Below are 22,914 nucleotides of genomic sequence, written 5' to 3' on the forward strand. Positions count from 1 at the left end.
GGCCTGCATCACGAGGATTTAGGATATTGAAGATTGGACATTGGAGGATCATGAGGGCGTTTGAAAGGGTAATGTGTTGCATTTGTGCTTACTGATGATTTGGCTTTGTGTTTCGTTCTTATCGACGGGTATGGGCGGTATGTTATGTTTTGGAGCATGGCTTAAGATTATGATGCAACTTGCTTAACGCAATTCGTGTAAACTGGTCTTTTTATAGCGGCGGACATGGTGAAGATTTGGAATATACATTGTCATTTTTGATCTTGTATAGGTATCAAGTGTGAGCTATTCTGTATATCCTTGAAATTACAAACATACTCGAAGCGAATGCCCACTAACTATCTGACTGGCACTTTGCAACTAAATCGTATTAATAACCTACTCCTCAAGATTTAGCTATGAAGGATATAACAAGTAGTGGATCTAAGACGTTTAACGTTAGCTTTACAAACGTCGAGTTAATTCATGATATCTTGAGATTTATTTAGTGTAACTCGTTGGATGGATAGAGTCTAGAGGGTGCTAGAAAAGTTAGCCTTTAAGTTTTAGGACACAAAAATAAACAACCTACGAAGTCTATCCTAAGTAGCTTAAACTGACCCACTAATTTCGTCCCTTGTGCTTCCATGAATTGAACAACTTTTCTGATACTGTAATTGTCAAAGTACCCACTTGCTCACACTTGTTAATTCTGTTAGCAGGCACTATGTTGGGCCAGTAGGGGTCGATAGAGCATTATCGTCCTGTCAACTATTATACGGCCGCTATGTACACGTTCAGAACGGCAAATCTTGTTTGATGCCCGCCCTTATCGCTTTTATGTGGCTTTTGGAGTGACTCTATGTATGACATGAAACATACCGTGGGCGCATCTAAATGGCATGCATTTGGAACCCTTCTTGAAAGCTCTCATGTTACTTGGTGCATTAACATGCAGCCCAGCCGGGACCCCCTCTCGGTGCGGGAGACCGCCACGATGGTTAGCCGGTAACCTGGGGAGGCCCTGGTAGGAAGACTCTGGCCAACCAAAGCTCGCATGCAAGCTCAATTGGCGGGTCACATCCTGTCCCACCCCATCAATCTGCAGTGGCCTATGGCGGCTTGCAACATTCATTGGCTTCAATGCCATGTGTTTCTATGCGGGCTATTATTCGAATGGAAGAGGGGGTATAGGATAGATACAATATGCCTGATTTGGATTCAAGGGTCCAGGCGGAAGTATTGGATTTACTCTTATCATACTCTGTAGTGCTATAGGGAATTACGCAATTTGTATCTAGACCTGCAGAGTACTTGAATCACTGATAACGCGAATATGAGCCTTTGATCTCTAGGACAAGTTAGAATATCAAAACCACACTTAGTAGGGCTTGTTTGGTAGTAAATGCACCAGTACCAGCTACTACCTATCTACAGAGTACCTCCTATGAATCCATATTTGCCCGCTTGAATTTCAATGAGAGGTGGGGCTCGGCGCTCAATAGCGGGACGCATTCTCCTCCAATCGACTCCTGACACATCCATTCTATCCAATTGCCGACCAGACCTGTCGCGACAGGGGTTTCCCCTGAACCTAAGTCGCGTAGATTCGGTAGAACCAGCCTAAGGTGCGGTGCGGTGCCCTTCCAAACGAAAGTCAACAACTCCTGGATGGTGAATCTCATCTTATTCCACCAAACCCCGATCAGTCGCTGAGGATTTCATACCATCTCCGCGACTTTATTTCGCAACGAACCCTGCTGATACTCACCACTACGCTCCTTAGTCTCTGAGATTATCTTTTGATGTTGCTAAAGCTGTTTTAATATTTGACTTGCCATAAAGCTATTTCGCCTAACCTAAAGCTCTCGACCGCCACATAGACAGACCCTCCTCGACTTTCTGCGTCCTATACCCATACCGAAGCGACGATCTGGAAATGACTGAGAGGTATTAAACTGGACATAAAATCTTCTTCCGATCTTCATTCAACAACAATGGAGGTCACCTCGCCCGCCGTGCCGAGCCCAGGAGCTTCCGCTAACGGCGTTACGTCTCCCCCAACCTTTCCCACTATTGAGCCGGAGCGCGTTGTCGAGCATCTGGCCTCCGTCTGCGAGATTGCACTTGGTGCTACACGGGAGGAACTCGAACAGGTTGGAAGCTTGCTTCACAAAGCCCGTTACGGCGAGACTGTTTCTCGCTGCACACGTTTTGCGAACGATACACAGAATGTGCTCTATATCCAGAAGGATTTCGCAAGCTCATCTGCAGTAGAGCCTGGTGCCGACCCTTCGGGTACGTAAGATCATGATGTGCATAGAATGTCTTTACTGACGTGAATATAGCACCCGCTGCTTACAACTATACGCTGTCCACCGAGATCTCCTCGTCGCCAACGACCGTTGCTTCTCTCGTTCTCATCAAATCGCCTCAGCCCATAGATCCGATCCGACCTCTTACATCTCAAATATTCATTACTAATCTGCCTGGTCCTGCATCCCTCAACGCTGGAGTTGGAGAACAGGGCTCAGTACTCTCCCCGTGGGAGGTTCTCCATTCTCAGGTTCACCACGCCTTGGTACCTTACTTTGATGCTAACACCAAGAGTCAACAGCTGGCCAACGGCTCGCGAGGAAGAGCCGATGTGGATGCGAAAACGGGAATTCCTGTGACAAAGAAACGACTCAACGACCTGGAATTGAGCTTGTTGCACCTCCAGCAGAACGTCGATATTCCCGAGATCTCCCTCACGTTCCATTCGATTGTCCAGAACGTCCTCGATGACGCTGAAGCCAACAACAACCGTCCCTCCATCGATGGGATTCCCCAGAATCTTCTTCAAGACAGTACTTTCCTGAACCGATTGCAGGCTAATGTCAATACTTGGATCAAGTCGATTCAAGGAATCACCAAGTTGACCAAGGATCCTTCCTCAAATGCGAATCAGGAGTTTAGTACTGCAAGCCAGGAAGTCAATTTTTGGTTGTCCATGGAGTCAGCTCTAGAAGGGATTGAAGGTCAGCTCCGTAGTGAAGGAGTTCTCCTGACGCTGGAAATCCTCAAGAATGCCAAGCGTTTCCAGGCTACCGTGAGTTTCACGGCTGATACAGGTCTAAAGGAGGCTATGGATAAGGTACAGAAGTACAACCAGCTCATGCGAGATTTTCCTCTCGATGAGCTGCTTTCTGCTACTTCGCTGTCCAAGGTCGAGGAGGCCATCCAGCAAATCTTTGGGCACCTGAACAAGAAGCTGAGGATTTGTCCCTACCCTATCCGAAGGGCTCTTCCGCTTGTCGAAGCTATCTCCGCCGATCTGGACGATGTGCTTCACAGACTGTTGTCAGGTACTGAATTGGTCAATCTTGATTACCAGCAATTCAAGAACATCATGCAGACCTGTGACCATATTTTCCAGACCTGGGAGGAAAATATCAAGGAATTTACCAATGTAGCCCGTGAAGTGACCCGCCGCCGAAACGAGAAATTCATCCCTATCAAGATCGTCAAGAAGCACTCTGAACTGGAGGCAAGAATCAAGTATGTCAGTACTTTCCGCGACAACCACGAGCAGCTCCAACGCACTATTGTTACCGTCCTTGGCCCACAGGCCACTATCCCAGGTGTGGCTGAGACCACTGGATCTGATGGCGTTATTGTGGAGGAGATGGGCGATGTTGACGCTGTTGAGGAAGTCAAGCAGGCTTGGGAGGCTCTTCAGAATGTCGACATGCTGGATGTTACAGACCAGGGCAAAGAGCGATGGGTACGAGCCGAGAATCTTTACAACGAACGTACGACACGAGTAGAGAACTCCATCATTTCCAGACTTCGCGATCGACTCGCTACTGCTAAGACTGCAAACGAAATGTTCCGAGTGTTCTCCAAGTTCAACGCACTTTTTGTGCGCCCCAAGATTCGTGGCGCCATCCAAGAGTACCAGAACCAGCTGATGGACCACGTCAAGCAGGCTATTAACGGTCTGCACGAACGCTTCAAGCAGCAGTATGGCCACTCAGAAACACACGCCATGGCTCAACTGCGTGATCTTCCCCCTGTATCTGGTGCCATCATTTGGGCACGCCAGATTGAGTTCCAGCTGGAAGGGTATATGCGCAAGGTAGAAGCCGTTCTTGGTCCTGACTGGACTCTGCATGCCGAAGGCCATAAGCTACAAGAGGAGAGCGAGCTATTCAAGCAGAAGCTCGACACTAGCCGAATCTACGATGCCTGGCTCAACGATGTCGGACGACGCAAAATTTCCATCTCTGGACAGCTTTTTGAGATCGCTCGTGTGCGATCTGCTGGCGGCATCCTCGAACTCAACGTCAATTTCGACCCTCAGGTCATTACCTTGTTCAAGGAAACCCGCAACCTGACTTGGCAATCTTACTCAGTGCCACATGCTGTTACTACTGTGTCTAAAGATGCGAAACGTGTTTACCCCTATGCCGTCAGCTTGATGGAGAGTGTCAGAACTCTCTCTCAAACCCTTCGTCAAATTGCGGTCATGGGAGAGGAGTCTGTCCTTCTCAATGGATATCGAAATGAAGTGTACAGACTTGTCGGTGAAGGTGTACCGCTTCGATGGGAGTCCTTCATCAACTCGCACGAGTTGTTTTACTCCGAGAACAGACAAACTCGCCCATTGCTACCTACTGGAACTGATTTTGGACTAGCCAAGAACACCGAGAGTAAGCATGGCATGTTCATCCGCGGTTTCGCTGCCGCCGTTTCTGTACTCCAGCAGAAAGCAGTCTCCTTGAACTTCATTCATGCCACGGTTGAACAAGCCTTGAAGGAACTCAGCACATGCCCCTACGAGGAAGCCGCGTTCCACAGCCGACTGGATACGATTCAATCGGCCGTTGACCAGTTAAACCTTGAACAATATGTCAACTTGGACTTTTGGGTGCGGGAGCTGAACGCTAAGATTCAGTCGATACTTCTCACACGACTTCAGAGCGCAGTTCATTCGTGGATTACTGCATTTGAGGATGAGACAACCGAGGAAGAGTCGCGTAGGAGGGCCAACAACGATGAGAGCAAGCCAGAAAGCCCAACGATGAAGCGTCTCGTGCTTGAAGTTGTCATGCGCAACCAAGTCATCTATCTTGATCCGCCTCTGGAATTTGCGCGTGCGAGCTGGTTCCTCCATCTACACGAGTGGCTTGGAATCGTTTGCAACCTTCGCAAGATCAAGGCCTCCCGTTATCAAATGACTCTTACCACTACGGCTAACGACGAGCTTCGCTTTACCGATTTGCCTACCGAGTGCGCCGGACTGCTGCAACGTGTCTATGTTTCCATGGAAAAGAAGCTCCAGGAGATCAGCGCTTATGTCGACAAGTGGCTGCAATTCCAGTCCCTCTGGGATCTCCAGTCTGAGCAAGTATATGACGCTCTTGGAGAACCACTCCCGCGATGGTTGCAGCTTCTCCAAGATCTCCGCAAGAACCGATCTACATTCGATACACAAGAGGTCAGCCGCGAATTCGGTCATCTCACAATTGACTATGACCAAGTTCAGACCAAGGTCAATGCAAAGTACGACCAGTGGCAGCATGAAATTCTGATGAAGTTTGCAAGCCGTCTTGGTAACCGTATGCGCGACATCAACGCAGAGATTGAGAAGGCGCGCAAACACCTCGAGAACCAAAGTTCCGACGCTTCGTCAACTGCTCAGGCTGTGCAATTCATCACTGTCGTCCAGAGTTGCAAGCGTAATGTCAAGACATGGGCCCCTGAAATTGACATGTTCCGACAGGGTCAGTCAATGCTCGTGAGGCAGCGATACCAGTTCCCCAACGACTGGCTGCACATTGAGCAGATTGACAGCCAGTGGGAAGCCTTGAAGGAAATTCTCGACAAGAAATCGAGGATTGTCCAAGAACAAAGTGACGCGCTACGGGCAAAGATTACTGCAGAGGATAAGCTGGTCAACGAGCGAATCGCAGAGATCGCAGCCCAGTGGAATGAGGAGAAACCGGTGTCTGGAACCATCCAACCTGATGCTGCTTCTGCTACATTATCTTCTTTTGAAGCTCGCATTTCGAAGCTGCAGGACGATGCGCAAATGGTGGTCAAGGCTAAGGAAGCGTTGGATATCCCCGCCAGTCTTGATACATCCCTTGAATCAACGCTTGAAGAAGTTCGGGATTTCCAGTCTGTTTGGTCAAACCTCTCAACTATCTGGGCTAGCCTTAACGAGACGCGTGATATTCTCTGGACTGCTGTTCAACCACGAAAGATTCGTTCTAAGGTCGACGACCTCATTAAGAGTACCAAGGATATGCCCAGCAGGATGCGACAGTACGCTGCTTTCGAGCACGTCCAGGGTATCCTGCGTGGTTTCCTTAAGGTCAACCCTATCCTTTCTGACCTCAAGTCTGATGCTATTCGTGAGCGCCACTGGGTTAAGATTTACAAACAGATCAAGCCTCAAAAACGATTTTCGCCCAGCTCTATGACTCTTGGTGATGTCTGGGACCTCAACCTCGTTGCTACTGAAGTTATTGTAAAGGATATCATCGCACAGGCGCAAGGTGAGATGGCTTTGGAGGAGTTCTTGAAACAGGTTCGCGAAACCTGGCAGAACTACGCTCTTGAGATGGTCGGCTATCAAAACAAGATTCGCCTCATTCGTGGCTGGGACGACCTCTTTGCGAAATGCAGTGAGAACCTGAATTCACTTCAGGCTATGAAGCATTCCCCCTATTACAAGGAGTTTGAGGAAGAAGCCGTGTCTTGGGAAGACAAGCTCAACCGTGTTCATGTTCTCTTTGATGTTTGGATTGATGTCCAGCGTCAATGGGTCTACCTTGAGGGTGTCTTTACTGGTAACGCTGATATCAAGCATCTCTTGCCTATTGAGTCAGGGCGATTCCAAAACATCAACAGCGAATTCTTGGCTGTCATGAAGAAGGCCAATAAATCCCCATACGTACTGGAAGTCCTAAACATTCCCAATGTACAGAAGTCGCTGGAGCGACTCGCCGAAATGCTCAACAAGATCCAGAAGGCTTTGGGTGAATACTTGGAGAAGGAGCGTGTTTCGTTCCCTCGATTCTACTTCGTTGGTGACGAGGATCTGCTAGAGATGATTGGTAACAGCAACGACACGCTGCGCATTGCCAAGCATTTCAAGAAGATGTTTGCGGGTCTGTCAGGTCTCGTCATGGATGACGAGACTGTCATTTCTGGCTTTACTTCCAAAGAGGGCGAAGTCGTTCGGCTGAAGAAGGAAATTTCTCTTGCCAAAACACCCAAGATCAACGACTGGCTGGCTCTTCTTGAAGGTGGCATGAAGTCAACGCTTGCCGAGCTTCTTGCTGAGGCCGTTGACCAGTATACCCCCATTTTTGAATCCGAGACTATTGATCGCGATGCGTTGAATGCGTTCATGGATGCATACCCCAGTCAGATTGTTGTTCTTGCTACTCAAGCTGCTTGGACCACAGCCGTCAACCGATCCCTTACTGATGGCGGCAGCACACTGAAACTCTTGTTCGAGCGTGAGGTAGAGGTCCTTCGAGTACTCGCCGACACAGTTCTAGGGGAGCTGGAAGTCATTCTGAGGAAGAAATGTGAACAGCTCATTACCGAGTGTGTTCATCAACGGGACACTATCGAGAAGCTCATCAATGCCAACGCCAACTCTACAGGCCACTACCTGTGGCAGTTGCAGATGAGATACATCTACAATCCCGAGGGCGAATTCCTAGATCGACTTTACATCAAGATGGCCAATGCTAAACTCAACTACGGCTTTGAGTATCTGGGAGTTCCTGAACGCCTTGTTCGCACACCTCTTACCGACCGATGCTTCCTCACACTTACCCAAGCTCTCTGTCAACGTCTTGGTGGTTCACCATACGGACCTGCCGGTACTGGTAAAACAGAATCAGTCAAGGCTCTGGGCGTCCAACTCGGTAGATTCACACTTGTATTCTGCTGTGATGATACTTTTGATTTCCAGGCCATGGGCCGTATCTTCCTTGGTATTTGCCAAGTTGGTGCTTGGGGCTGTTTCGACGAGTTCAACCGTCTGGAGGAGCGAATTCTTTCCGCTGTCTCGCAGCAGATCCAGAATATCCAGCTAGGTCTCAAACAAGGTGCTGAAGACGACCAGTCACAGATCGAGTTGGTCGGCCGCCAGCTTCATGTCAACGAAAACACTGGTATCTTCATCACCATGAACCCTGGTTATGCTGGCCGTTCCAACTTGCCCGATAACTTGAAGAAGCTCTTCCGCAGCGTAGCAATGTCTAAGCCTGACAAGGAGCTTATTGCCGAGGTCATGCTTTACTCCCAAGGTTTCAATCAAGCCAAGCAATTGTCTAAGCACACTGTACCTTTCTTCGATCAGTGTTCTGGCAGGTTGTCCAAACAAGCTCACTATGACTTTGGTCTTCGTGCTCTCAAGAGTGTCCTGGTCAGCTCTGGTGGCCTGAAACGTGCCCGTCTCGGTGATGGAACTCTTGGTGCTGAGGAGGTTGTTGAGCCTGAAATCATTGTGCAAAGCATCCGAGAAACGATTGCGCCTAAACTGATCAAGTCCGATGTCGATATCATGATGACCATCGAAACTGATTGCTTCCCTGGCGTACAATATGTCCCTGCCAACCTTGTAGCACTGGAAGACGCTATTCGAACCCTTGCTGCTGAACGTCACCTCGTGGTCAACGAGCTTTGGATGACCAAGGTTCTCCAACTGTACCAGATCCAGAAAATCCACCATGGTGTTATGATGGTTGGTAACTCTGGTTCTGGTAAATCCGCTGCCTGGAGACTTCTGCTTGATGCCCTTCAGAAGGTTGAAGGAGTGGAAGGTGTTTCGCATGTGATCGACTCAAAAGTCATGTCAAAGGAGGCTTTGTACGGAAACCTTGACTCAACCACTCGGGAATGGACAGATGGTTTGTTCACTAGTATTCTGCGAAAGATTGTCGACAACCTTCGTGGCGAGGACTCTAAACGACATTGGATCGTCTTCGATGGTGACGTAGACCCCGAATGGGTTGAAAACCTGAACAGTGTACTCGACGACAACAAGCTGCTTACGCTTCCCAATGGTGAGCGTCTCAACCTTCCCTCCAACGTTCGAATCATGTTCGAAGTCGAGACCTTGAAGTATGCAACTCTAGCTACTGTCAGTCGTTGTGGTATGGTTTGGTTCAGTGAGGACACCGTATCGCCCAACATGCTGGTCGAAAACTATCTGTCCACCCTCAGCAGCGTCCCCTTCGAGGATTTGGATGAAGATAACGTTACTACCGCCCAGAACCCTGCCAAGACTTTGGCCGTGCAAGGCGAGTTTGCGGCCTTGCTTCGTATTTATCTCTCTGAAGAAGACTTCATCTTACGGGCTCTCAAGCAAGCTGAGGCTTACAACCATATCATGGAGTTTACTGTCGCGCGAGTCCTTACGACTCTCTTCTCACTGCTAAACAAAGCAGTCCGGGATGCCATTGATTATAACGTGCAGCATTCCGACTTCCCCTTGGAGTCTGAACAGATCGAGTCCTTCATTTCAAAGAAGCTCCTGCTTGCACTCGTCTGGGCACTCACTGGTGACTGCCCTCTCAAAGATCGGAAAGCATTTGGCGACGAGCTTTGTGCTTTGGCCAATTTTGGCTCCCCTCCTATTGACGGCACTAGCTCGCTCATCGACTTTGATGTGACCCTACCCAAGTGTGAATGGGCTCCATGGCAGAACCAGGTGCCTACAGTTGAAGTCAACACACACTCCGTAACCCAGACCGATGTGGTCATTCCTACTCTGGACACTGTCCGTCACGAGGATGTCCTTTACTCGTGGCTTGCAGAGCATAAGCCTCTACTACTCTGTGGTCCTCCTGGTTCAGGTAAAACAATGACTTTGTTCAGCGCACTTCGCAAGCTGCCCAACATGGAGGTTGTTGGTCTGAACTTCTCGAGCGCAACAACTCCCGATCTTCTTATCAAGACGTTTGAGCAGTATTGTGAGTACAAGAAAACACTGAATGGCGTCATGCTCTCCCCGACTCAAATCGGCAGATGGCTCGTTGTCTTCTGTGATGAAATCAATTTGCCGGCACCAGACAAGTACGGAACTCAACGCGCCATCTCCTTCCTGCGCCAAATGGTTGAGCACAATGGTTTCTGGCGAACATCTGATAAGTCTTGGGTCACACTCGATCGTATTCAGTTCGTCGGTGCTTGCAATCCTCCCACCGACGCTGGACGTACACCTATGGGCGCTAGATTCCTTCGACATGCACCACTCATCATGGTCGACTATCCTGGTGAACTATCCCTCAACCAGATTTATGGCACTTTCAACTCTGCAGTTCTCAAGATTATCCCATCCCTTCGAGGATATTCTGAAGCCCTTACTCATGCCATGGTTCGTTTATATCTCGAGTCCCAGCAGAGATTTACGCCGAAGATTCAACCTCACTACGTGTACAGTCCTCGTGAGCTGACACGATGGGTTCGTGGCATTTATGAGGCCATCCGACCTTTGGAAAGCTTGTCTATTGAAGGCCTCATCCGAATCTGGGCCCATGAAGCTCTTCGCCTGTTCCAAGATCGATTGGTTGCTGAGCAAGAGCGACAGTGGACTGACGAGGCTGTGCGCCGCATCGCACTCGAATATTTCCCTAACATCGAGGAGGAAAAGGCCCTTGGAGGACCTATTCTCTTCTCTAACTGGCTCTCTAAGAACTACGTCCCTGTGGACCGTGAGCAACTGAGAGACTTCGTCAAGGCGAGACTGAAGACCTTCTGCGAGGAAGAGGTTGATGTTCCTCTAATCCTATTTAATGATGTGTTGGAGCACGTGTTACGCATCGATCGTGTCTTCCGACAGCCCCAAGGCCATCTCATCTTAATTGGTGTTAGTGGTAGTGGCAAGACAACCTTGTCTCGTTTCGTGGCCTGGATGAACGGTCTCAAGGTTTTCCAGATCAAGGTGCATGGAAAGTATTCCGCCGAGGACTTTGATGACGATCTGCGAGATGTCCTTCGACGATGTGGTTGTAAGGGCGAGAAGATCTGCTTTATCATGGACGAATCAAACGTGTTGGATTCAGGCTTCCTGGAGAGAATGAACACCTTGCTCGCCAACGCCGAAGTTCCAGGCCTTTTCGAGGGTGATGAATATGCTGCCCTCATGACCGCTTGTAAGGAAGGTGCCCAGCGACAAAACCTGCACCTAGACTCCCCTGAGGAGTTGTACAAGTGGTTCACTCAGCAAATCGTCAAGAACCTGCACGTCGTCTTCACGATGAACCCGCCCGAGGATGGTCTGTCTTCCAAGGCTGCTACCAGTCCTGCCTTGTTCAATCGTTGTGTTCTAAACTGGTTTGGTGATTGGTCTGATCAAGCCCTTTTCCAAGTCGGCCATGAGCTCACACAGTCCATTGATCTGGACCGAAGCAACTTTAATTGTCCCGATACTGTCCCTGTGGCCTATCGTGGCCTGCAACTGCCTCCTTCTCATCGTGAGACGGTTGTCAACTCGATGGTGTACATTCACTACTCTCTTCAAAGATACAACGAAAAGCTGTTTAAGCAGCAAGGCAAGATCACCTTCTTAACACCTCGTCACTTCCTCGATTTCGTCGCTCAGTATGTCAAACTCTACAATGAGAAACGAGAGGATCTTGAAGAGCAGCAACGACATCTTAATGTTGGTCTGGAAAAGCTTAGAGACACTGTCGACAAGGTTCGAGATCTTCGAGTAAGCCTGGCCGAGAAGAAAAAGCAGCTGGAGCAGAAGGATGCAGAGGCAAACGAAAAGCTACAACGAATGGTGGCCGATCAGCGCGAAGCGGAGCAAAGGAAAAGTACCGCTTTGGAGATTCAGGCTGCTTTGGACAAGCAGGAAATTGAGGTTGCCTCACGAAAGAAGGTTGTGTTGGAGGACCTTGCCAAGGCAGAGCCTGCCGTCGAGGAGGCAAAGGCCAGTGTCAGCAACATCAAGCGTCAGCACTTGACCGAAGTCAGGTCCATGGGTAACCCGCCTCAGGGTGTGAAGCTTGCTATGGATGCTGTGTGTACCTTGCTTGGCCACAAGATCAACGACTGGAAGGCTGTCCAAGGTATTGTTCGAAAGGACGATTTCATTGCCAGTATTCTCATGTTCGACAATGCTAGGCAGATGACCAAGTCCTTGAGGAACAAGATGCGCAGTGATTTCTTATCCAACCCCGAATTCACATTTGAGAAGGTCAACCGTGCGTCCAAGGCATGCGGACCCCTTGTCCAGTGGGTTACCGCTCAGGTCAACTACTTTGACATTCTCGACCGTGTTGGTCCTCTGAAGCACGAGGTTGAGCAGCTGGAGGAGCAAGCACTCCAGACGAAGGCAGAAGCCCAGGCTACTCAGGACGAAATCGCTGGGCTGGAGTCAAGCATTAACCAATACAAGACCGAATATGCTGCACTCATCAGTGAGACACAGTCCATCAAGGCAGAGATGTCAAAAGTTCAGTTCAAGGTCGACCGAAGTGTTCGACTTCTCGACAGTTTGTCGTCAGAACGAGTTCGTTGGGAAGAAGGCAGCAAGTCTTTCGAGATCCAAATCAGCACTCTCGTGGGAGACGTTCTTGTCGCTGCTGCTTTCTTGGCCTACAGTGGTCTCTATGATCAGACTTTCCGAAAGTCGATGATGGATGACTGGTTCCACCAGCTTCACCTTTCCGGTATACACTACAAATCGACAAACCCTGTGACTGAATATCTGTCGACTGCAGATGAGCGTCTTAGCTGGCAGGAGAACACTCTTCCTGTTGATGACCTGTGCACCGAGAACGCCATCATTCTCAAGCGCTTCAACCGTTACCCCCTCATTATTGATCCTTCCGGACGAGTTACGGAATTCTTGCAGAGAGAATGCAAAGACCGCCGTCTAACGGTGACAAGCTTCTTGGACGATACCTTTACTAAGCAGCTTGAGAGTTCTCTCCGTTTCGGTAACCCGATTCTTATTCAGGATGCCGAGCACTTGGATCCTATCCTTAATCATGTTCTCAACAAGGAATACCAAAAGACTGGCGGCCGTGTGCTTATTCAACTTGGCAAGCAGGAGATTGATTTCTCGCCGGCATTCAAGATCTATCTATCAACTCGTGACCCGTCCGCCACCTTCGCCCCCGACATTTGCAGTCGAACCACATTCGTCAACTTCACTGTTACCCAGAGCAGTCTTCAGACACAATCTCTCAACGACGTCCTCAAGTCCGAGCGTCCCGACGTTGATGAACGACGCTCAAACCTCATCAAACTGCAGGGCGAGTTCAAGGTCCATCTGCGACAACTGGAGAAACGATTACTTCAGGCCCTGAACGAGTCTCGCGGCAATATCCTTGATGATGACAACGTTATCGAGACACTCGAAACTCTCAAGACAGAGGCTGCCGAGATCTCTGGCAAGATGAGCAACACCGAGGGCGTTATGGCAGAGGTTGAGGAGATTACGCAACAGTACAGCATTATCGCCAGATCTTGCAGTGCTGTCTTCGCCGTCTTGGAGCAGCTTCACTACCTCAACCACTTCTATCAATTTTCGCTCCAGTACTTCCTTGACATTTTCCATTCAGTCCTGCATGGCAACAAGAATCTGGCTGGCCAAACTGACCACAACATCCGGCGTGATGTAATTGTCAAGGATCTTTTTGTCAACACGTTCAAGCGGACAGCTCTGGGTCTGCTCCAAAGAGACCGAGTTACTCTTGGAATGTTGCTTGCACAGGCCTCGCCGTATAAGATGGACAAGTCTTTGATCGACGTCATCCTCGACAACCGCATTGAAGGCAAGGATCTTTCATCTAATCCTGATGAAAGAGATGATGCTTTCACCCAAGCCAAGAAGATCGCTGTTCTCAAGGAAAGGGTTGATTCTATCTCTACTGAGGACTGGGATAAGTTCTTCACAGAGGAACTTGCCGAGAACGTCGTGCCCTTGGTCTGGGATGACAACACCGATGCTAACGACCAAGCCCTACTCTCTCTCCTGCTCGTCAAACTTTTCAGGATGGACCGGTTTGTTCCTGCCGCAGAGCGTTTCGTCAACCAAGTCTTTGGTTCGGGTATCTTTGACATTGTCGAGGACCTGAAGGAGACAGTCACTCAAGTGTCTGCCACTCTACCGATCTCTTTGGTATCAAGCCCCGGATTCGATGCCAGCTACAAGGTTGACAATTTGGTTGAGAGAATGCGCGTCAAATGTACCAACATCGCCATGGGTTCCAACGAAGGTCTTGCAAGCGCCGACAAGGCAATCAGCCACGCCGCGCAGACAGGCTCATGGGTTTTGGTCAAGAACGTTCACTTGGCTCCTACTTGGTTGCAAAGCTTGGAGAAGCGCATGGAGTCACTCAACCCTCATTCAGACTTCCGACTTTTCTTGTCTATGGAGTCGAGTCTAAAGATTCCAGTCAACTTACTCCGAGCATCTCGTGTACTGATGTACGAGCAACCGGCCGGTGTCAAAGCCAACATGAAGGATTCGATGTCTTCATTGTCTACACGGGCGACCAAGAGTCCTGTGGAAAGGGCACGATTGTACCTGCTCTTATCCTTTTTGCATGCTGTTGTGCAGGAGAGATTGAGATATGCGCCCAACCTGGGTTGGAAGGGATTTTGGGAGTTTAACGACAGTGACGTAAGTTTCGGTCCCTTTTTCATTTCTTAGCTTGTCAACTAACGTCCAGCAGTACGAATGCTCTGCTTTCATTGTCGATACTTGGGTCGATGTTGCGGCTGGTAACAGAACCAACATTGCCCCTCAAAATATTCCCTGGGAAATGCTCCGTTACATGGTGACCGAAACGTACGGTGGTAAGATTGACGACGAAGGAGACTTCAAACTTCTCTCCCAGCTCGTCACGTCTTTCTTGACTCCTTCTGCATACGAAGTTGACCACAAGCTTGTTGACGGACCTGACGGTGGCCTAACCGTCCCGTCTGGCACCAGCTTCCAAGATTTCAACGCATGGATTCACCGCTTGCCCGAGCGTGAGCCACCCACGTATCTCGGCCTTCCTGCAAATGCCGAGAAACTTCTCCTCGGTGGTCTTGGTCGAAGTCTTATCGGCAACCTCCGCAAGGTTACGGAATTGCTCGATGAAGGCGAGCAGTTGGTGACGGAAGTGTAAGGAGGGAAACCGCTAAAGTGGACTTGGAGGATGGATTTTCTTTTTACTTGTTTTATTAGATGAGGCATCAAGCAAGGCGTGTTGATAAGAGAGCTTGTCAGTTCTAGGTACGGAGGATCATTGTTGCTTATACCCATGCATTACATAGATCGGGCCTGCTTGTTTAAATTCATTTTGTTTATTTATCAAAGATAAATAGTAATTTAGTTCTATAACTCCATTCTTATACATGCTTTGTGACTGGGTAAATGACTAAAAATGAATGACATGAAGGAATACATGAACGAATGCAGAAAGCTATCGCTATCTAGACGGTGCACTAGTTATAAAAGTTCATTCGAGAATCAACGCCAAAGTCGGCAAATTCTTGGTGTGGAAGGTTATAAAAGTCCAATTCTGTGACGCTGTCAGGCTGGCTGCCAGGTGGGTGTGGTAGCTGGATTCTGAGTATCTCGGAGACATGTTGGCGAAGTTGGTTCTGGACAAGAGTCTCAAAAGATTTCTCGTCTTCGCCCGGGTTCACCAACTCGTTCATCCAAGCAAACTTGTAGAGGAAGGCTATCCAGAGCTTGGGTTCATCAAAGTCGAGGAGTTTACTTGCGCCATCAGCTGCACTTTCAAGTAACTCGCCCTCGTTATCAGCATTGTCCGCCGTAATGGTCTCATCACAAATCATCCAAGATAGAGTCACGAGGAGTTCCGAAGGAGTTATGCCAAAGGCGGATTCGCACTGATTGTACCAGCGGGGGGCACAATTTGCCCGTACCAGCTGAACCATGACCCCCCAAAGGGTGCAAAAAACTCGAATATTGTGCCACCAGGATCGCATGTTTGCGCTGGGCTTCACGGGGGAATCCTGCAAAGCCACAGGGTGGTTAAGTCGGAGTTGTTCCTCGCACCACTCAACACAATGGCGTAGAGGAGAGGGGCGGTTGAGGCTGAGTGTCTTTATGAAAGGCTGCTTCTTGATAAACTCGTGCAAGAGGTGCTCTGTCACGAAGTCTGGGGGATTTGCCTGGTCAAAGCAATCGTCGTAGATCTCGAAAGCATAGTTGAGGAAGAAAAACGTCACAAGATCGATAGACGAATACTTATGTGTCATTTTTGGAAGTGATCGGTCGCTGGTGAGTAACTTCTCGACATTTTGCGTGACTTGATGGATAAAATTTGACCTGTCCGCGTCTTCTTTATGGCTTCCCACGTACACTTTTAGCATTGACAGAAGAAATGGAGAGTCAGAGTTCCCAGTCGTTAACGCATGTGGACACTCGCGCGCAAGAAGTTCCTTGGCGCTGCCAGCATTGTCTGGTTTACCAGCAACTCGAGCGCAAGAGACAGCGAGAAACTCTTTAGTTTCCGGGTAAGACTGGCTGCTGTTTGCCACAGATTGGTGGAGATATGAGTATAAGTCGGAAGCGTTCGAGTCATCGAGCATGGCAGCGCAGAAGTCAGCGGCAAGCTTGTTCGCTTCTTCGATTGATCCAGTGGACCAGGGATATTGGATAAGAATTTCCGCACAATCTGATGGCTCATCAAAATCAATATCGTCTAACCCAGTGGCCATTATAGTGTCTTCATCGCGGAGATCCAACAGCGTGTGCTGATCGAAAGTGCGGGATTCTTGATCGAAGTCGAAATCACCAAAATCGACCGACTCATCGAATGCACCAGGCGATATGGATATGGGTGTTGTTTTCTTGTCGCTAGCATTGTACTTCTTGACTCCCCATTTCTCGAAACGATAACCATATTGTCGCTTGCTGTTCAACCAGAGGTATTAGTCAACGACAAAAAATAATGCTGTATGATATCCGGGGGAAATACCTCTGGACGATTTTGTATTTCTTTTCCATGTAGTCCATGACTATATTCAATGTATACTGCTTGTATAAGCCACAGAGAAGAGGTTTAAACCTTTCCCACGTTTCATCATTCATGCGTGTTGTAGGCTTGAGCTGCTTGTCATCAGCCCCTCTCGAGTATGACCTTTCTCTAAACTCCATGGCTTTTGTTTCGTCTATGAAAGATTTGAGATAATGAAGCAAGATGTAGAGTGTTGAGTATAATCAAGAAACGGCTGTAAGCGGCGAAATCGTGCTTCTTTTAAGCGTGGCATTTTGCACTTTGCAGCTTTCGGCTGAACATGATTGAATGTAATTCGACATTGCCTTGGGAAGCGCCTCATTTATACAGTACAGGGTGTACAATGTCGGTGCCTTGAGGCTTGAGGCTTAGTTCAGGTGTGAAATGCCCATATTTTGTAATTTCGAAAAACCCCAAGAACATAGTTGTATCATTGGTTGGTCATGAGGATGATGGCTGTGCATACGCATGCATGCATGTATGCGGTAGACTGGCGAACCAGCAGCTAAAATGACAAGCATACGGATGGATCTTGTAGCACAGCCTCGGCTAGGTCTCAGTCTCTTTTTGGAAAGAAGGTGGAAATTCCAATACTTGCTAAACTAGCAAGTGTGATACCAGCGACCGTTCACTGCGTCGATACGACGTGGTGTAGTATGGTATGTTTCGCTTTGTCTTTGAGCCTAACGACACCCAACTTGGTCTTGACTGGGCACCCAACACAACAAACACCGCTTTTTGAGGCCCGTCCTGGCATAGACCGGCATCATGACACAATTCGGTAGTTCATTCCTGGAGCTGCATTGTAGTTGGTCCATTTTCCTTTTGGCGTGACATGTCCCCAGGATGCGCGTGAGCTTTTGGGCGAGTATGCATTTGCAGCAACAGCCGAGTTTCTTTCTTAGACATGTTGATTCCCCAAACCCCAATTGCCTGTCATCGTTTAAAAGCCTTGTAACCGTCAACCTGTTGTTCTTGAACACTTCCCAGCCTGTTGTTAAATTTATCCCACCATGCAATCACAATCAGCACTGTACCATCGCAGAACCATGAAGATGGACGATATCTGTAATTCGTGGGTTGAACCTAGCGAGTACCCACGGATACCCAACGTATACGAACCGGTTGAAGATGGTCAACTTTCCGATTTTTATGAAAACAGAGAAAAGGACGGAGTTGCTGAACGCGACATGAACACTCGGAGCAGCCATAAGTCGTCCTGGGCCATTCATAATATTCATACGAACGGCGATCAAGCCCACAAAGAGCTCGCCGACGACCCGACAAATTACTCGGTTGTCGTGCAACTAGGAAGCAGCTACAGGAGCGACAACTTCACTCTCGGGACCGGTCTAAGAGACTCGACAAAGGACTGGCGATCTTCTACACATCGCCTAGATTCAGCCGAGAAGAGACGTGCAAGGCGTGAGGCAAGCCTTGAGGAGTGGAAAGACGCAGGCGACAAGCTCTTCTGCCAATCAGGGAGATACCGACCATGATGCGCCTTTGAGTTTTGCGAGTACAGATATGTAGGAGTCAACGGATTGTTTCTGGTAATGAACAGAGGAAAGCAGTTGACACTAGATGCGAGCGCATTGACAGGCTGTTGCCATATGGCCTCCAAGTACCTACACATAGGACTCGATTCGATGTTCAATGCCTTGCAATAAAGACAACGCAGGGTCGAGCAAACACCGAGCTTGGTGAGGAGGTATCAGGTACTGAAATGCACTGCGTTGTATAAGGACGGAGATGTCAAACAGGGGAACCTGGTTTATACAATTCTGAACAAATCAGTAGTTGTTTTCTAGGTAGTGTATCAAACGCAGAAGATACAATATCAAGTATGGAGTTGGTTTCCGATCTGGAAATAAGGAAGCCAGCGGGCCACTCGTTGAGAATCTCGATGAGCAGGTGCAGCATAAAGATTAAAAACCTGGTTCCTGCAGTTTCTATTCTTTGCATGCATAAAATTAAGAATCATATCCGATGTACAAGTATCGCGACTGCCTCGAGGTAAGTCAGTTACGCAGGCAGGTGAGTTGCATTGAAAACCAGTACTACCTAATACTGGTAGAAATATTAGATCAGCTTTATTAGTGGATACCTATATAGCCTTAAGAGTGTGCTAATATTTTCATCTGTTCTGTTCTGTTCCGAGCCAAAAATGTCCCGTCTTGAACCGATAGTAGTACAGTCATTAGAGTGGAGTGCAGCCTTGGAACCAATCACAAACTTACAAGACGTCTGTCTTGCTTGCACCTGCAACCATGGAACAGGCCAAACGCAGGTCAATGCAGAACAGGAAGGATGGGACAGAAACAGGACTTACCCCCGGGGATAAAACACTCCTGAACGATCTACTAGCGATGGCCTTTTAGGTGAGTATGCACTGTAACCTGATTTGATTCAAGAGATATACAGATCAAACTCATCAATTATCCAGGCATCATATTCACCTACCTCGATGTCGCAAAAGAAAGGAGTAGGGATGTCAATATCTAGAGTATACATGCAGTTACGTAGACAGTTACAATGTACCTCATCTGGCACCACTGTCATTCCCCATTGTACCACACCAGTCTGTTCTTGAATCGTGATGGTCGCCGATTTGGACACCTCAAAACCAATGACAGCCTAATATCTTTTTAATCCCCGGCAAATTCTAGTTGATCAGTGTTTTAGCGCTCCTCTAGCGAGGTCATATGGTCAAGCAAGGCAGAGCATCAAAAGATGCATCGCTCACTCGGGTTGGGCAAGGCCAGGCAATATTCCCATTCCAACATGGATCACCTTAGGGTGACGACAAGTAATCATGCGCTTCCACCCTCCTTTAGTGGCCCTTCCTGTGGCGCGTAGGTCTTACTGCAAGCAGACAGATACCTACTATCTGCCTTGCCTTGCCTTGCCTGGCCTTGTTTTGCTTTGCTTTATATTGTTGCGGTACTCATAATGCGATTGGTATTTGCAATTGGATCAGAAGCTAACCAATCCTTAATGATTTACAGTGGCCTACCGGACAAGCTAATTCAAACTACCCACCTCAGGCAGGCACTTTTCTTTTGTCCTCAGCACTGAACTTGTTTTGGATCATGGCGTGTGGTGTGACACCCATACCGTCATATATGGTGTGGCTGTTCCGTTCCTGCCCCTCTTTTCCCCGCAGAACTAAGGCAAAGCAATGGAGTGAACCACACCTTACTTCAGGTAGGTCCTAACTCCCCAGTGGCTCCTTATGTCACTGTACATGTCAGCCGTGCTTTAAATACTACTTCTCCTTCTGCCACAATTTCACAGCGTCTCATAATACTCTCTCATTCTTCTTCCTCTTCAACCTTTAACCAGCGACTAGGATTTGACCTCGAGCCATCAATACTTCATCATGGCGAACTGGCAGCAGTGTACGTCAACCCTTTCCCTGCCTCATCGTGAACTTCAACTAACTCACTCAATAGATAACCCCTTTGGAAAAAGGGACTCTCACTCGAACAATACGATCCTCACCTACAAGATCCTGTCCCTTATCACCTGGATCCTGTCCCTTGTCGTTACCGTTTACTATACCCTTCACCGTCCCGACGATGGCCACACTCGAAACCGAAAGATCTGGGAGCAGAACCACATGTACCGCACTGCTTTCACTCTGAACCCAATCATCACCTCCATCTACTGGTATGTATCCTCCCGATGCCCTACGCATGTTTGTTCCTGTGCTAATGGCTTTACTAGGATTGTCCTTTTCATCCTCCAGGCTGGTTACATCGGACATCTTTTCTCGAGCAACCCTGACATCGTTCACGCTGCTGCCAGCGTCGGAAGCCACTTCATCTTCAACAACCTTTTCCACTTCGCCTTTGTCATGCTCTTTGTTCGCTCTCACTTCCACTGGGCTGAGGTTATCCTGATTCTCAACTTCATCAATCTTTCCTCGCTCTACTTCCGCCACAACACCTACCCCCGATTCATCCACACACCCGTTGTTTCTGGACCTTTGGCCTGGACTTTTGTTGCCATTTACTGGAACGGTGCTCTGATGATTCCTCACCCTCACCACCTTGTTCCTCGTATCTTTGGAAACATCTTCATTTGGTCCATCCTCGCCTATGGACTCTTCTTCATCATGGTTTACAAGGTATGCTCTCTTACCCCGCCCGAGTGGCACAGTACACTAACAACACGTAGGATTACACAATGGGTTTCTCGCTCAGCGTCTTTGCTGCCGCTATTGGAGTTTCCCAATTCCTTCATCAGGTGATTGCCTTCCAGTGGATCTTTGCCTTTATCATTATGGCTCTTCTCTTCATCGCCACTGTCATCGTTGCTGTCCCTGCTGCAACAGGCAGAGAGGTCAATTGGCGCAGCGCACCTGCTGACCAGGAACGTGCTCCTCTGCTTGCTGAGTAAATGTTAAAACAGGTGACTATTGGACGCCATTACGAGGGGAGCGGTAACGCCCCTGATCACTAGGCCCATGGCCAACTACTTTCGATTTGCGTTTAGAATCCAAGCAGTTTATCAGCCATCATATGTCTTTTATTCATTATTCTTAGCCGGCCTGTTGTTGCATCATTCAACACCCACGTTGAATGCGGAGTAATGGGTGAATCTGGCGTTGTGGTTTTATCGACATGTTGTTTGGACCTGCTACCTACATTCGTTGCGGGCGCTTGTTGTTCAGATTACTAGGTATGAGCTTAGCTGCAATTGAAGGTCCTTTCAAAAGAAATGATAAGGCCAAAGGGAATGATGTTTAAATTGAATGCTTGATGACGTAGAGGGTGGAGCTTAATCGATAAGGTGCCGACACTAGCGGCTCAACCAAGAGAAACCAAGATCGCCAGTTACTGATGGTACATCCACCACATAACTAACATTTATCGAGCAGTGCTAATGAAGCCTCTACGGGCATTTCCCTTTCCGATCAACATTGGAAACGATATTTGCCAAATATCACGCATCTATGCGATTCTATCAGGTCCCCGAGCTGCGCGCTTTGTGAACAGAGTTTTATCTCCTGAAGAACTAGCTGTGAATCATGCGCGTATAAATGTCCTCGGCATCGTGAAGGCGCAAAAGCCTGGGCTACAGGATGCTCTGCACAAAGCCAATGAGACTAGCCAACTGCACAAGCAGATTGCTTCAAACGACCCCGAGGTGTGGAGCTGTGCTGCATTCATGGCTGGAAGGTATCTGGCTCCAAATATCATAACATGTCCGTCCGCTTACTCAGCGCCTTGTTTTAGATTCGCGGCAAAGGAGGCTGTCATGAAGGCACACCCGCATCGACGTTTGACGTTTCACGATGTGGTGATTGAGAGACGGCCTGTAGAGGGCCCAACACTGGGTAGCGGACCGCCCATCGTACGGATTCGCAGTGGCGAGGGAGAGGTGGAGGACACAAGTGCCTTGGTCACGATTAGCCATGACGGTGACTATGCAACGGCTGTGTGCTTAGGTTACGAGCCTGACATTAGCAAACGAGACTGACATGTGTGTATTTGAATCAACACTATGGCTAGTGGGTTACAGAGAGGTTGCTCCGAAGACTTAGGATATGATAATAAACAGCCGAAGAAGCATAGTCTATAGCACAAAGGCCTGCTACATCTCTTGTGCTTCTACAACTTTTCTGATCTTGAGGTATGGTGTACACTCAGGACTGTAAGGAGTACGGCAAAACTAATATGCCTACCTAAATTCTGGGCAAGATAAAGACGACCCTTGGTTGCAAGGTATAAACACTCTACGGATACTAGAGGGGCGAATAAAACGGTCGCCTGCACTCTTCCTTTCCACACGGAATTAAAACTAAAAACACCAGGCCAAGCCACGGTACCTATTAGTATCGACTTCATCAAAAAGTAAAAGGATTTGCTCCGGTATACCAGGGACTCGAACCCTGAGCCTTAGTCTTAGGAGGACTACGCGC

General features: G+C 48.5%; 5 protein-coding genes across 5 annotated transcripts; 4 read left to right on the forward strand and 1 right to left on the reverse strand.

The window, feature by feature from the left end:
* Positions 1-1,976: 1,976 nt before the first annotated feature.
* FSST1_000820 (dynein heavy chain, N-terminal region 1-domain-containing protein) lies at positions 1,977-15,122 on the forward strand (the record flags this gene model as incomplete). Its single annotated transcript, XM_083234731.1, has 3 exons — positions 1,977-2,277; positions 2,328-14,629; positions 14,682-15,122. The coding sequence occupies 3 exons, from the start codon at positions 1,977-1,979 to the stop codon at positions 15,120-15,122; spliced, it is 13,044 nt and encodes a 4,347-aa protein (XP_083091002.1).
* A 319-nt stretch (positions 15,123-15,441) lies between these two features.
* Positions 15,442-17,125, reverse strand: FSST1_000821 (Clr5 domain-containing protein; the record flags this gene model as incomplete). Its single annotated transcript, XM_083234742.1, has 2 exons — positions 15,442-16,882; positions 16,947-17,125. 2 exons carry the CDS (start codon positions 17,123-17,125, stop codon positions 15,442-15,444), a joined length of 1,620 nt encoding a protein of 539 aa, XP_083091003.1.
* Positions 17,126-17,998: 873 nt separating this feature from the next.
* FSST1_000822 (uncharacterized protein) lies at positions 17,999-18,484 on the forward strand (the record flags this gene model as incomplete). Its single annotated transcript, XM_083234751.1, has 1 exon — positions 17,999-18,484. The coding sequence occupies one exon, from the start codon at positions 17,999-18,001 to the stop codon at positions 18,482-18,484; it is 486 nt and encodes a 161-aa protein (XP_083091004.1).
* A 1,883-nt stretch (positions 18,485-20,367) lies between these two features.
* FSST1_000823 (DUF1774 domain-containing protein) lies at positions 20,368-21,671 on the forward strand (the record flags this gene model as incomplete). Its single annotated transcript, XM_083234763.1, has 5 exons — positions 20,368-20,386; positions 20,441-20,657; positions 20,715-21,117; positions 21,168-21,385; positions 21,536-21,671. The coding sequence occupies 5 exons, from the start codon at positions 20,368-20,370 to the stop codon at positions 21,669-21,671; spliced, it is 993 nt and encodes a 330-aa protein (XP_083091005.1).
* Positions 21,672-21,875: 204 nt separating this feature from the next.
* FSST1_000824 (uncharacterized protein) lies at positions 21,876-22,472 on the forward strand (the record flags this gene model as incomplete). The annotated part of the gene is made up of 1 exon (XM_083223823.1): positions 21,876-22,472. One exon carries the CDS (start codon positions 21,876-21,878, stop codon positions 22,470-22,472), a length of 597 nt encoding a protein of 198 aa, XP_083091006.1.
* Positions 22,473-22,914: the final 442 nt, after the last annotated feature.

The sequence above is a fragment of the Fusarium sambucinum genome, chromosome IV (assembly GCF_050947815.1).
Source record: "Fusarium sambucinum isolate potato_lamoka chromosome IV, whole genome shotgun sequence".
NCBI lineage: Eukaryota > Fungi > Ascomycota > Sordariomycetes > Hypocreales > Nectriaceae > Fusarium > Fusarium sambucinum.